General features: G+C 32.3%; 1 protein-coding gene across 4 annotated transcripts in view; it reads right to left on the bottom strand.

Moving 5' to 3' along the window:
• LOC101513656 (uncharacterized) overlaps nt 1–8,128 on the bottom strand; it is a 12,836-nt gene extending 4,708 nt beyond the window's left edge. For 2 of the 4 annotated variants that reach the window (XR_003474001.2, XR_001144501.3), the window contains exons 1-2: nt 7,518–8,128; nt 7,228–7,430 (exon numbers count right to left, since the gene is read on the bottom strand). Coding sequence is in view for 2 of the 4 variants with exons in the window: in XM_073370687.1 (XP_073226788.1) it covers nt 7,233–7,430; nt 7,518–7,871 (552 nt within the window). In the remaining 2 variants the exon portion in view is untranslated. Of the gene's footprint in view, nt 1–5,879; nt 6,873–7,074; nt 7,431–7,517 lie in introns of those variants that run through there. The other 2 variants (XM_073370687.1, XM_004510826.4) reach the window with 2 other exon arrangements.
• Nucleotides 8,129–16,377: the final 8,249 nt, after the last annotated feature.

Below are 16,377 nucleotides of genomic sequence, written 5' to 3'. Positions count from 1 at the left end.
GGTCATTTTCGTCCTTCCTTGGCTTATTCTTGTCCAACTAGGGTTTTTAACCAATCTTGTGCATCCAATAGGTGTGTTTGTGTCGTTGGTTGAACATTTAGGTCATTTTCGTCCTTCCTTGGCTTATTCTTGTCCAACTAGGGTTTTTAACCAAACTTGTGCTTCCAATAGGTGTGTTTGTGTCATTGAATGAACATTTAGGGCATTTTCATCTTCCCTCGGCTTATTCTTGTCCAATTAGGAGTTTTAACCAATCTTGTGCATCCAATAAGTTCAGTTGTGTGTTGCATGGAATGACAACGAAGAATCCTCTGCCTCTTCAGATGAAGAAGAAGCAAATCTATGTCTCATGGCAAATACCGACTCAGAATCAGAAAATGAGGTTAGTTCACAATCTAATCCATCTTATGATGAACTGCAAGAAGCTTTCAATGAACTGCATGATGAGTATGTGAATTCTATTAAACAGTTGATAAGTACAAAGAAAATGCTTGACCAAAAGAAAAATAATCATAAAGAAATTGAAAATTTGTATGAACAACTGAAAAAGGATTCACATGACAAATCTGCAAGATGCATTGAACTTGAAAAAAATGTTGCATCATTAAAATATGATTTATTGAAGTTTGCTAGTAGTGAAGATAAACTGAATGTCATACTTAGCAATCAAAGACATGTTAATGAAAAATCTGGTTTAGGATATAAACTCAATATGCATGTTAAAAGGAATAACACTAGATATGGTATTGGTTATATGCAAACCAGAAATGTCAAACATGGTCAGAAATCTGCTATTTCAAAGAGTATGTATGACATCTTTACTAAACCAAACAAACATTCATCCTTTGATGGTACATGTCATTTCTGTTGCAGAAAGGGACATTTTGTTTCAAATTGCAAATTTAAAAAACTAGCCAATAGAGGATGGAAGCAAGTTTGGATAGCAAAGAAATCAATTTTTGACACTAACCTTCCATGACCCAATTTAAATTGGGGACCTAAAATAAAATTCTGATTGTGTGTTGCAAGTGTGCTTGACATCCACTAAGCATTCTTGGTATTTAGATAGCGGATGCTCAAAGCACATGACAAGAGACAAATCCAAATTACTGTCATTTCTTTGCAGAAAGGGACATTTTGTTTCAAATTGCAAATTTAAAAAACTAGCCAATAGAGGATGGAAGCAAGTTTGGATAGCAAAGAAATCAATTTTTGACACTAACCTTCCATGACCCAATTTAAATTGGGGACCTAAAATAAAATTCTGATTGTGTGTTGCAAGTGTGCTTGACATCCACTAAGCATTCTTGGTATTTAGATAGCGGATGCTCAAAGCACATGACAAGAGACAAATCCAAATTACTGTCATTGACATTAAAGGAATGAGGTTTTGTCAAATATGGTGACAACAATAGAGGAAAGATTATTGGAATTGGTGACATAGGCAATGAGTCAACTGCAGTAATCAAAAATGTCTTGTATGTAGAAGGGCTAAAACACAATCTGTTGAGTATAAGCCAGCTATGTGATAAAGGCTTCCAGGTAAGTTTTTCATCACAATCTTGTATTATTGAGCATAAAGATGACAAACACATAAAGTTAGTTGGTGATAGAATTAATAACATTTATATGTTAGATTTTAATTCTTTGCCAAGTACTATATGTTGTTTGTTATCTAATTCAGATGAGACTTGGTTATGGCATAAACGTATAGCGCATATTCATATAGATCATTTGAATAGACTGGTCAGCAAACAGCTAGTTATAGGTCTCCCTAACAAGAAGTTTACTAAGGATAGACTTTGTGACTCCTGTGAGAGAAGCAAACTGGTTAAAACTTCTTTTCCCTCTATAGATATGGTCAAAACCAATAGGGTTTTGCAGTTACTACATATAGACCTTTTTGGACCTGCTCAAGTGAAGAGCTTTGGAGGTAACCTTTATGGATATGTGTTGGTAGATGACTATTCCAGGTTCACATGGACATATTTTCTGGCTCACAAGAGTGATGCATTCTCAACTTTTAAAAAATTTGCTACCTTGGTTCAAAATGAGAATGACCAGAAAATTGTATCAATTAAAAGTGATCATGGAGGTGAATTCCAAAATGATTCTTTTCAAACTTATTGTGAACAACATGGAATAAACCACATATATTCAGCACCTAGGACACCACAGCAAAATGGGGTAGTGGAGAGAAAAAATAGATCCCTAGAAGAGTTAGCTAGGACCATGCTTAAGGACTATGCAATTAGTACAGCCACTTATGTTGTCAATAGAGTTCTCATTAGGCCCCTGCTTAGAAAAACCCCCTATGAGCTTTACAAGGGTAGAAAACCAAATCTTTCCTACTTTAGAATCTTTGGTTGTAAGTGCTTTGTGTTGAACAATGGCAAAGAACACCTAGGAAAGTTTGACCCTAAGGCAGATGAAGGTATTTTTCTAGGATACTCTCAAACCAGTAAGGCCTATAGAATCTACAACAAAAGAACAAAGACCATAGAAGAGTCAGTTCATGTAAAGTTTGATGAATTATTTGCAGAAAACTTGAACAAAACTCCTCCTATGGTTGATGACTTTTTGGATGAAGTTGTAGAGTCTGAACCATTAGAACAACCTGTAGCTGCAACCCCAACTAGAACTGACTGTGTAGAACCCATAAGGACTGGTGTTTTACCTAAGGAATGGAAGTTCAACAAAAACCACCCCATAGAGGATACTTGCTATGCAAGAGGAGTTAAACCAGTTTGAGAGAAACAAGGTGTGGAGTTTAGTACCTAAACCAGAAGGTAAGCACATCATAGGAACCAGATGGTTGTTCAGAAACAAGTTGGATGAGAATGGAGTTATAACCAGAAACAAAGCTAGACTAGTAGCCAAGGGTTATAGTCAATAGGAAGGAATAGATTTTGATGAAACCTATGCCCCTGTAGCTAGGTTAGAAGCCATTAGAATCCTTCTTGCTTATGCTTGTATAATGGACTTTAATCTTTATCAAATGGATGTGAAAAGCGCCTTTCTCAATGGTGACCTTCAAGAGGAAGTTTTTGTTAGCCAAACACCTGGTTTTGAAAATCCTGATTTTCCTAATCATGTGTATAAGCTATCAAAGGCCTTCTATGGGTTGAAACAAGCTCTAAGAGCTTGGTATGAGAAGCTCAGCAATTTCCTTATTCAACAAAACTTTTCAAGAGGAAATGTTGACAAGACCCTTTTCACAAAAACTACTGGAAATGATATCTTGCTTGTCCAAGTATATGTTGATGACATAATATTTGGATCTACAAATAATAAGTTGTGCAAAGATTTTGAAAATTTAATGAAAGGTAAATTTGAAATGTCAATGATGGGTGAACTATCTTATTTCTTGGGATTTCAAATTAACCAAAGCAAGCAAGGCATTTTCATTAGTCAAACTAAATACTGTAATGATTTGATAAAGAAATTTTTCTTTGAAAACCTTAAGTCCATCGATACTCCCATGAGTCAAGGAAATTACTTAGATAGAGATGAGAAAGGTAAACCTGTAGATGTTACTAGGTTTCGGGGTATGATAGGATCATTGCTCTATCTTACAGCAAGCAGGCCTGACATCATGTTCAGTGTTTGTATGTGTGCAAGATACCAATCAAATCCTAAGGAGTCTCACCTTAGTGCAGTTAAGAGGATTTTCAGATATCTAGTAGGAACTAAGAGTCTAGGCTTGTGGTATCCTAAGGGATCAACTTGTACCTTAGTTGGTTACTCATATTCAGACTTTGCCGGATGCAAACTAGACAGGAAAAGTACCTCTGGAACCTGTCATTTACTTGGAAACTCTCTTGTGTCATGGTTTAGCAAGAAACAGACTAGCATTGCTTTATCAACTGCTGAAGCTGAATACATTGCAGCTGGGAGCTGCTGTGCTCAGATTCTTTGGATGAAACAGCATTTATTGGATTTTGGTGTTGACTTGGGAACAGTACCTATTATGTGTGATAACACAAGTGCAATTAGCATTACTAAGAATTCAGTGATGCACTCCAGGACCAAGCACATTGAAGTAAGACATCATTTTATAAGAGATCACTTTCAAAATGGGATCATTAAGCTTGAATATGTTAACACAGCTGAACAGGCTGACATCTTCACCAAAGCTTTACCAAGAGAAAGTTTCCTGCATATAAGGATGAAACTAGGGATCATTGATCCTAGTGAGATCTGATCTTTGAACCCTTTCACATGACACTTATGGTGCTTGCAGTGTTTTTCAGTTAAATCGATTGGGTAATCGATTACCAGCAAGGTACATTGTTTACAAAATCGATTTGGGAATCGATTGTGTTGGCCCCAGACTTCAGATTTCAGAAGAAAAAAAAAATCTACCTTCCCAGAGCGTCGATTGGGAAATCGACTAGTTCACCTTTCAACTTTAAAACAATCGATTTGGACATCGATTAAGTAAATCTGGAAATCGACTTGGGAATCGATTTACAATATGACTGTTGTGACTCTCCTTTACTAGTCGTTGAATGCAATAATTACAAAATCGATTGAGAATACCCAACAACGGTAACATAATCGAATTTATAGAAGTTCAGATGGCTCACAATGCCAAAATGCAAGAGTCACAGGCCAGAATGGAAGCTAATCTGAAGACTCTCCAGGCATCTCTGAACTCAGTTGTTCAGGATGTTGATGCAATTCAAGCGCATTTAGGCATAAAGCTTTCATTTGAAGATATAGCAGACATCGGTCAGCAAGCAACAGAGGAACCAAACCCAACTCCCCTAGATCGTCCTGCAACTCACGTTGAGGAGACACCTGCTGAGGGTAATACAGCGGGTCTCTGCCCTCCCTTAGATAATAGTGAGGACCAGCCCAGTTTAGGAGATTAGGTGTTTAGGATCTTTGTTGTTTTGTAATGACCTGTTGTATTAATTTCTTCTATATATACAATGCATTAGAACGTTTATTCCATTACTCTCTAAAAATTAATTGCCATAATCTTTTAATATGCTCATTTGTTGCTCTGATACACCGTTTTCTGATTTCAACCCCCAGTGCTTATGTTTACTAACATATGGGGAGGAAATTTTTTTTTTCTCTGCCTTTTTGCCTTAACTGACAAAGGGGGAGAGAAATTATTAACTTGCTAATGACTGCTGCATAATTTTAATACTCTGATGACTGATAATGAATTATTAGAATGCTCTGATATTGTTAAATAGCATGTGTACTTATGCTCTAATCTGATGCTCTGATATTCTGATTTTATGATCTGATAATGGTACATATGATGCTATGAAAATATATATGTTGTTAATATTATGTCTTGAAATGCTCAACTCAAGTTAAAATTGTATGCTTGTCACTTATGCAAAAAGGGGGAGATTGTTGGACTTTAGTCCTCTTAATCCTAATTTTGACATAATTAACAAACATACAATGTTCATACATCATATGATAAATCTAACATTTTAACTGAGCAAGATTTCAGGAACAACAAATCAACCCTACATACTTGAGACAATTGCTTGGAACTCAAGAAATCAACAAAAGTTGGAATAGTTACTGAGCAAATCGATTAGGCAATCGATTTCGTAAAAGGGTTGTAAGGAAACATACTGTTTGTGGTTAAGAACTTTTCAGAAACATACTACCAAATCGATTGGCACTCTGATTAACATGAAATTAGCTAAGTTCCTGTTTTAAACACAATCGATTGGCAAATCGATTGAAACAAATATTTGAAATCACATGGAACTCTTAGTTTGTGGCCAAATCGATTATGTGTATTTGTGAATCGATTATGTGACTTAGTAAATCGATTAAGTAATCGATTAGTGTGATTTTATTATTGGAACAAAACACCTGACATCGATTATGCAATGGATTCATATAAGTCTGCACATAATTTACTGAAAAGTGTTTTTAAAAGAATCGATTGGGAAATCGATTAGTTTATGTAGTTTCAAGATTCAAGAAAAACAAGACTTGCGATAATCGATTGGCAAATCGATTAAGCCCGTTTTATAACTTTAATGAATCGATTGATAAATCGATTTATTAGTTGTTTTTTCAGAAACTATATAAACAGTCTTCAATCTTTTTCTCAATTAATACTTGAAAACACTTGAATATACTTTAGAACACTCAAGAACTCTTAAGAACATTTTGATAATATTCTGATATTGCTTTTTCAGATCAAGACCAAAAGATTATTCATAATCAATAAGAGAGTTGAAAATGAATTCTTGAGAGAAAAAGACAATGATCTCATAAACACTCAAATGAACAACCAGATTATTGTGTGAGATACATTGATCAAGATTGAAGACAAACTTTGTACTTCTTTTATTTCTTTCTGTAAACAAAGTTTTGTAAAAAGAAACAACTGTGAAAAATCCAGTATGAAAACTGGTGGCGATCTTCGTTGATGTAAAGATCATCAAGAAGGAGCTGGACTTGATCTTGTGTGAGTCTGACGAGTGACTGCAAGGATCAAGGGGTTAAGCAATAGGAAAGAGATTGAGTTAGATAGATAGGTTTCGAGGAAACTGGACAATTTGTAAACAAGTCTCAATTCTTTCTATTGAAGAAAAAGCTGAAATCGAGTTGGATTGTCAGGACTGGATGTAGGCTGTCATATTGGCAGCTGAACCAGGATAAACCTTGGTGCATTCTATCCCTTATCCTTTTACTTTTAATTGTTAATCTTGTATGTCGTGTTATATTTCCGCTGTGTATAAATCCGAATAAATCTTGCATCGTATGATTGTATGTTCGATCTTAATTGTATGCTAGATGTATTATGTTTTCTATATTGTTTTAATTTGATAACGACTGTCATATTCTGTAATTACGAGGTTATAATAATCAACAATGATTTCCTGCAAAAGGAATAAAGAATCAGGGTAAGGGGCTACAAACTAGGAATGATATCGTTGTGACTCATTGTAGATCTAAAACTTGCATTTGACTACTACTAGCATGAGTTGCATTGCAGAAATTATGATTTGGAAATTCGATAGGGAGACCACTAACAAACTTAAAAATTATGATACTAGTACATGATAAATGATGCAAATAATCTTACCTATAAGAAATTCAGATTTCATTATGATTTTCTTGAATCACTGAAGTATATTTTAAATACCATAATCAAATACTAAGAACTATATTGACTAACTTAGAAAAAATGAAACATGTAAGCATGCATGCATAATATTAATGAGACATTATTACATGTGTTAGTCAGCCTTAATGGAACACGACTCGACCACAGGGGGTCCAGGCTTCATGTTACCGACTTGTGCCTGGAAAGTTTTAGCAGGGAAGTTTGATGAAGTGGTTGTAGCATCTTTTGCTTGAAAGGTAATGTAATATATACCACCAGAAATAGGACGTCTTGTTGCTTTGACAAGGTCATCAAACTCAAAATTGGCACCCTACATAATTAAAAAAAAAAACATGAAAGGATAATAATTAACTGCATTAATGAATATATAAACATGTATTTATAGGTTGATTAGAACCTGATTGTCAGCATTGTACATGTCTAAAGCAAGTTTAGAGAGATGAGTAAGAAGTGGGCGATGATATGTTAAGCTCGTGGGTCTAGCTTTTGTATTACCACATAAACCTGAATTGAGTGGAAGTGGTATAGCATCGTAGGGACTAAGGTTGCGAGAGAGCCTCTTATACTCTTCAATATCCTTTTCAAGATTGATCTGTGCTTTGTTCTTATACTGAAACCGGGGACACACAAAAGCAAAAGCTTTAGGGTCATCCTCATACCGTCTACGGAAGTCACTCTCCTTAAGATCTTCCACGGGTATCCGAGTCCAATCCCAATCTGATTCCGACTCCGAATCCGAATTCGATTTCATTTCTTCACATCGATCCTAATTCGAATTCTAATCCGATTCCGGTTCCGATTTGAGCGGCATCTCTCTTGAATCGCAGCTTTCCAGGGGAGATCGAATCACGTCGAGCGTCAACATTTCATTCACAAATACCTAAATCCTCTTTATTAGAAAGAAGGGAAGCAAACAAAAGTTGGGCTTTTTCTTTCTTTGCTGAAGATCATATATCTAATTAGGTTCCTATATCATTTTAGATTTTTATATTTTATCTCATAAATTTGTTTTATGAGTGTATGATAAGTTGGTAATCCTTCAAACTCACTAAATATTTACAATTATGGAATTAATATCTATCTTTCTACATCAAATCATTGATGTTTTCTGTTTTAAATATTTTAATATATTTATTTATATGAATTATATTTAGAATAAATACATGTATATTACATAAATTTTAGAATATATGATGTATTATATAACAATTTTTTTAATTTTTTCATATCTATTATATTATGAAGTCAGAAAATTATTCGTTCTTTTTATTTTTCAATTTAATTTAATTTTGTTTTCTTTCATATTTATGAAAGCATGTAATTCTATAGTAATTTTATACTTTACATTATATATCTTTGTTAACTCTATAGATTAATATGTAATTCTATTAAAAGAATTTGATTAATTTCTATTTCAATTTCATCTTTTTAAAAAGTATTACAGCCGACTATTAGTACTTACAAATTATCAACTATACAATATATGTTTTAATATTAGTAAAAAAAATGTTTGTATAATATATATAGATATTATCTCTAAATGACATTTATTTTCCAATATTAGTTTGTTTGTCTAAATTTATTTTGCTGAATTAATTTTCTAATATGGGTATTTCAAATTTTAAACAACATATTTTTGATCGTTTCCATTTATATTGGCACAATTTTTTTGGAAACGGTATTTCATGTCATTTAATTAGTTGAATCTATATGTGACTCAATTAGGTCATAAAGGTACTAATTAGATCTGTCAAACAGCAAATTACTCTCATATAAGTTTTCAATTAGGTCATAAAAGTTACTAACAATTTTGATCAGTAGTTATTAGATATCGAAAAATCAAATTAATTTACAATCTAATTGACAGATATAGTTGTAATATTACTGAAAAATTGAACTAATAATTTTATAGTCAAATCCAATATTTGCAAGAAAATATAGTTGCAATATCTACGTCTACATTATAAACAACTTGCTTCAAATAAAATAGTGCACACTGATGAAGCTAAATATCACTAGAAGGGGGTTGAATAGGGATTTTGCTGTTTAAAAATAATTTTTTCGTGTTTTAGATACTATCCTCTGAGAGAGGATGGAAACTCGAGGATGGTTGTTTAAATGTTAAATCAGAGCTGAGCAAAAGAAAGAGAAAAAGATAAAGAATGACACACAAAACTTTTATACTAGTTCACCCAATGAATGCTACGTCCAGTCCTCACACACTTGTGAGATTTCACTAATGTTCAAACTGATCAACCTCTCTCTCACATAGGATGATTACGCTTTGCGTATTCTTTACAATCAAGTTTCAACTATTTCCAAGCGTAACTGACGTGGAAATTACAGAGTGATATGAATGTAATTGTTTCTCTTTTCTTAAACACTTTCTAAATTGATATTTCAAAGATCTGATGAAGGATTGTAGAAAGTATAAAGAGAGGATGGATATTGCTCTTGATAGCTATGAGATACTTGATCTTTTTATGCAATGTTGTTGTGTGTATGATAATGAAGAGCTCATTGCCTTTTATAGATAATTTGAGATGATATTTTTAAGTGGCAAAAGCTTTATGACCGTTGGGGACTTCAATCAAAAAGTCCAAGGTCTTTCCTTATAATTACGAAACTGTCATCCAGCTTTCTTTTGACTAATGCAGTATATCCTCCTGCACGAGGTTCAGTATACCTAGGAACTTGGACATATGTTGTCATTTTATTGTTCCTTTCTTTAAGGCATGTAAGACCACATGTGATGTCCTTTTCTTTTTCCTTTCTTTAAGACATGTAAAAGCTTCACGTGATGTCATTTTCTCATTCCTTTCTTTAAGACATGTGAAGGCTTCTATTTTTGGCTTGCTTGTTGTTGTCTTTCTGAAGATTGACTCTATATTGTTTTCAATCATACAAGAATGATCTATAGGTCTACTCTTAGCCTTTGCACATGATATGATGGGTTGCTTTCAAAGGTGTTGGGCTGCTTTCCAAAATATTGACCATAGACTCATCCTAGTATAATCCTTCCTCATACCTTTCTTTTGTCATCTTACTTCTTTATTTCAAAAGCTTTATTTATTCATTCTTTAATACTATTTTGCCTTTACTTAATGAATTAAACAATTTGTTTCAACGAGGATGAATATTCTGCAAATTTGAAGAATCATCCTCTTACGAGGTCATCCTCTCGAATTTCAATCCTCCATATTTGAATCAGATTTTTCTCCTTTTTGTCTTAATGATTAATAATCTATTTTCTTATATGAATACACTCAAAAGCACAGATTAGTTATTAACCACAATCATAATCTTTTAAATAATTTTGTTATCATTAAAACCATTTGAGAGAGATTTTGTCTCAACACACACAACACTTACTTAGCAAATTATTTATTTATTATGACACTAACATTCTACCTAAAGTATTTATTTTCTTCAAGCATATTATAGCTTTTTTTAAATAGATTGATAATTTGAATACTTTGTATTTCAAAAAGAAAAACATTGAATATTTCTCATAGAAAAAAAATTGTATTGTTAATGTGCATTGAAACACATAAATGAAATGGATTTTTATGGCCAAAAATGAGAGCAAATGAACCTAAATAAAATGCTGCATAAATCACGTGATAAAAAAAAACTTTTATCTTACAACATATGATAAAAAAAAATTATATGTTTCAAAAAAGAAATTGTATATATAATGACAAATAATTAACATATTCTTTTATACAAATTTCTTCTTTTAGTACATATGATGCATTTTATAATGATTTTTTTTAATCAGTTCTGATCTATTATATTATGAAGTCAAGAAATCATTCGTTCTTTTTATTTTTTAATTTAAATTTTTTTTTTCTATTCATATTTATGAAAACATCTAATTCTATGGTAATTTTATACTTTACATTATATATTTTTTTTAACACTGTAGATTAATATGTAATTCTATTCTAAAAATTTAATTAATTTCTATTACACTTTCATCTTTTCAAATTAAACTAGAAATGTAAGTGATGGAAATTTGAAATTACCTTGAAATCGGGATCGTTACATACTCGCAATAGGCACCAATTATCAAGGTCATTGTGGTAATGTATTTTGCAATATATTTTTTTCTTTTTAAATTTTACAAATTAAGAAATTTAAGTTAAAAGAAATTGTAATGGATACTTAACATATATTTTTCGGTTCAATGTTTTTTCCTTTAAACTTCAACGCAGTAATCAACATCTCAATCAAAAAACTCAAACTTTTTTGAGTTTGTCGTGTCTCCTCAATATTTATCTCAATCAATCCAAAAACATATTATGATATTAGAATTTAAACAATTTTAAGTGTAAAAAGTGTAAGTGCAAGAGTTGATGCAAAACAAAAAGAATCAAAGACTTTTAAAAGAGCAAGATCAGGATGTTTATTATGCAACATAAAATAAGGAGACATGTTTTGCAGCTTTGATGAAGGAAGAAGATTGATAATCTGCACAACATGCTTAATAAAGTAACACCAAAAAGACAAAGACAAGTGTGACTGAAAAATCAGACCACGAGCAATGTTAAGAATATGTTGATGTTTGCGTTTAGCCACTCCATTTTGTTGGGGTATTTCAACACATGAAGTATGATGTAAAATACCTTTTGAATTGTAAAAAGAAATCATAGAAAACTCAGAACCATTAATAGAGTGACTGATTTTAATAGGCATGTGAAATTGTGTTTCAACATAGGTAATAAAATTGATTAGATGATTCCTGGTTTCATGCTTAGCAGACATTAATTTTACCCAAGTAAATCTAGATATTTCTTTTGCTTTGAAAATTACAAACAATCACAAAAAGGTAAACTAATAGGAAAAATAGAAGAATGTTGTTTGCCTACATGAGAAAAACAAGTGGGGGAGGGGTGACCAAGTCTATAATGCCAAACATATTCTAAAGGAAAAGCTGAAGATACATAATCAATGGTATGAATAGCATAATCAGTGTTGCTATTATGAGTCAGAGGTGGGAAACACAATTTCATACAGCCCATTGGATAGGATAACATTACCAATATCCTTATAGTTTTCAGTTCCTGAATAACACAAGGATTACGGGAAAACAATATATTGCAGGAATTGAATTCTATAAGTTTACTAACAAAAACAATGTTATAAGAAAACAAGGGAGCATAAAGAACATTGTGCAAAATAAGGGAATCAGTTAATAGAAATGTGCCACTATATATAGCTTGAGCCAATTGTCCATTGGAGAGTTTCACAACAACATGAGAAATAGATTGATATGAAAAATAAAAAATAACAAAGGTACTAAAATGATATGTTGCCCTAGAATCTAAAATCCAAACTTTAAAAAATATACCTTGCACATTACCTGTATCCAAGGAATCATAATGAATGTTATGGTTGCTTATGGGGGGTTAAGACCTGAGATGGATTGGCAGAGGAACTTGGGGGGAAAAGAGCCAAAAGACTTTGAATTTCTTCCTTTGTAAGAGTAGGAAAATTTGTGAGTGTATCTTGAGGATTGGTCTCAATATTGTGAACAGTTTTCTTGGTTGTAGTATCTAAGAGGAAAACCATGAAGAAAATAACATTTATCAATGGTGTGGTTGGTTTTCTTACAATGTGTGCATAACCTAGAATTTGGGGGTTTTCCACATGGGTTTGAAATTGGGTTTTGACTTGTTCTGAGAGGTTTAATTGAGGAATTGACAGCCAGAACAATTGGTTCGAGAAGAAGAGGAATATCCTTGTTTAAGGGAAGAAAGGTCAGAAGTAAGTTGAGAAATAAAAACGGAATCACCTTGTGAGAACTGATTGCGAAGTTCTTGCCAAACGGAGGAAGCATCATTGAATCAAAGGATACTAGAAACGATTTTGGAGAAATTGAATGATAGAACCACAAAATGATCAAGGTATTGTAGTGTTTCCATGCGAAAAAATTGGGATCTTTAGAATCTGGTTTCTTCATCGACACATCTACAAAACTGAATTTATTTTTCATCTCTAGTGATATGTACATAGCGTGAGCATGCCCATGATAATTTGAACCGCCCAAGATTGGAGATACGAGAATAAGAGAGGGTTTTTGTTTGGATGTATATAATATGGGCTGATAGGATCACGATTTGGATGAAGAGTAGGTGGTGGTGGGGCAGAGGATCAAGAAGAACATTGTACAAAAAAACATATAAGAAATTAAACTACATACTGAAGTGAATAATAAGAGAAAACATAAAGTGAGAACTAAGTAACTTCATCAAATACTATGAACTATATTGACTAACTTAGACAAAGTTGAACATGTAAGCATGCATGCATAATATTAATGAAACAGTATTACACGTGTTTGCTTGAAAGGTAATGTAATATATACCACAAGAAATATGACTTATTGTTGCTTTAACAAGGTCGTCAAACTCAAAATTGGTGTTGGGTATTGGGCTCAATTCCTATGTGGAAAAATGCCCAAATATTATAGTCCATGTGTCTCACTTATTTAAGTGGAGAGTGGTCTAATTATGGTTAACAAGAGAGAGACTATTTTGATAGAAAAGGTAACCACCAAAAGAGAAAATAAAGGAGTAACCCTATTCCCGATTTTGTTAGAAAAACATCAATTGTGCATTTGTTAACCGTTTGATCGAGCTGATTTTTGGATAGCAGGTTCGCAACATTCAGGTCTTCGTTTTCAACGGTAGGATCGGCGAAACGACGTCTGGAGTGGGAGAATCGCACAGCAGCAGGTTTTTGGGTATTTTTCTCTTCTTGTTTTTTCATTAGTAGACTTTAGTGCTTTCTTATTTTGGCTGGTTGTAGGCACAATTTGTGCATCATTTTGAGACTCTTTTGTATCCTTATTTGATTATAGTGGAGCTATTTCTTTGGTCTGGACGACCCGTGGTTTTTACCTTTGCATTGAAGGGTTTTCCATGTTAAAATATCGGTGTTCATTACGTACTTTTATTTTGATTAATTTACTATTATATATTTATTGTTGTTCATCACGGATTATTGCAAGTTGGGGGAATTTTATATCTACTGTGTATTATTTATTATTGTGTTTCTGTGTTTATTCCCATCAATTGACACCCTACATACTTAAAAGAACATGAAAGGATAATAATGAACTGCATGAATGAATATATATACATGTATTTATAGGTTGATTAGAACCTAATTGTCAGCATTGTACTTGTCTAAAGCAAGTTTAGAACCTGATTATCAGCATTGTACTCTTTTAAAAATTTTGATTTTGATATACTAGAATTGATTTTATTTTATCTTTTTGGTGATGATGAGCAGTTGTCTATATTCCCAACACAATGATAACACTTTTGAAGTTTTTGTGTGGATATTTTTACATCTTCTAACTTGGTTTAATTCATTGTTCTTGATTAGAACGTTAAAAGAAAATTTGAAAATCTTTTAGAATTTTTTTTGTTTCGACTGAGATAGTTATAGTTACCAAAAAAACACTTGTTATTTGTCTTTTTACCGTTTTTAATTATATTCTTATTTTTAATAACTAATATTTTTTCGAGAACAGTGCCTCTAACAAAAAGTAGAGTCTATTGCTTTATTATGTGATTGCAATATGATATATGGATTTTACATATTGAATAATATGATATATGCCTATGTTGTTTATTGTGTAGATGGATAGCTATGATGAATTTTCAGATTTTTTAATTTGGATGAGGATGGAGATAATGAAAATTTTGTTTCTGGTAAAGAAAGTGAAAGTATAAAGTGTAAAAACCAAATGATTACATTGAGAATTCTGATTCCAAGATAATGGTAGATTTGTTGAGATTAATATCATGACAACAAATGATATAATGCGTCTTGATTTTGATAGTGAAAAAAAAAAAGCTTATGCCTTATATGGAAAATATGTCAGGTGCATCGATTTCGCTGTTAGAAAAGATTCAGGCCAGGGACTCGTGATGCAAGGAAACAAAGTGTAATGCGACAATTTGTGTGCAATAGAAGCGGATTAAGGAACAAAAAACATTTTGCAAGGGTTGATGGGAAAAGAGATCATAGACCTTTAACTCGGATCATATACTATATAATTTAATATAAATTTAAATATGTTTTTTTTATTTGAATTGTCACTTGTTGTCTTTGTGTATTCTATTTGTTTATTTTGGAAAAATAATATAATAGTGACAAATTTGACTGAAAATAAAAATATATCAACCTTTAAATGTATGAATTTAAATTAAGTTATGAATATTATTTTCGTTATGATGATATATGTTTATTTTCGATCAATTATGTCACTACTATATTATTTCTCCAAAATAAACAAATAAGAAACACATAGGCAAATCAAAGCCAATCTAAATTCAGAGGCAATCAGAGGAAGCAGGATGAAGGGGCACTAGAAAAACCAGGATCAAGGGGCACTAGAGGAACCAAATGGAAACCAGATCTAGAGAAACGAGGGGCAAAAGACATATTTAAACCTAAGTTAAATTATATAGTATAACTTAGTATAATATATATAAGCATATAAGATTTATGTTATAATGATTGTAGTACCCCAATTTTGTCCGACCAATTAAATTATAATAGTCATAAAATATCAAATTTTATGTTTGTCATTAATTTATTTCTCTTTATGAAATCTTAAAATTTTCAATATATATAGATATATTTCTACATTCATAATTATTAATGCAAAAAAAAAAATAGTAAAAATATAAAATGGAAATAAAAAGAACAAGAATTTGAGGTAACCAGAACAAGAGACAACTAAAATCAAAGGCACTCATAATCAAAGGCAACTAGACCTAGAGGCAACTAGAATCAAAGACACCCAAAACCAGAGGCAACCAGAACCAGAGGCACCCAAAACTAGAGGTAACTAGAACCAGAGACACCCATAACTAGAGGCTGTCACGACCCAAAAATTTAATGCCGTGACCGGCGCACAAGCTATACTCCTAGCCTGGCAAGCCTATCAATTAACTTAACAATTAAACAACTAAATCGCTTTTTAACCGTTTAAAAATATATATGCTTTTTCCCGAAATTTCGACAGAGTATCCTCTGTAACTTCAACATTCCCAAATTTTGTAAAATCCCTGTTCAGCTTTCAATCCTGTCATAATTCAAATAACATAATCAAATTGCTTAATACACTTCTCAAAAAAACTAAATAGACTTTCTAGACTCCAAAATAGCTGCAAATACATAGACTCAACAAATATTACAAAATGGTCCTCAATCAAAGAGGCCTACCAAAAAAAAAG

Source organism: Cicer arietinum, chromosome 7, assembly GCF_000331145.2.
Source record: "Cicer arietinum cultivar CDC Frontier isolate Library 1 chromosome 7, Cicar.CDCFrontier_v2.0, whole genome shotgun sequence".
Classification (NCBI taxonomy): domain Eukaryota; kingdom Viridiplantae; phylum Streptophyta; class Magnoliopsida; order Fabales; family Fabaceae; genus Cicer; species Cicer arietinum.
The sequence above is the reverse complement of the archived record's forward strand: the minus strand, read 5'-3'. Positions and strand labels throughout refer to the sequence as shown.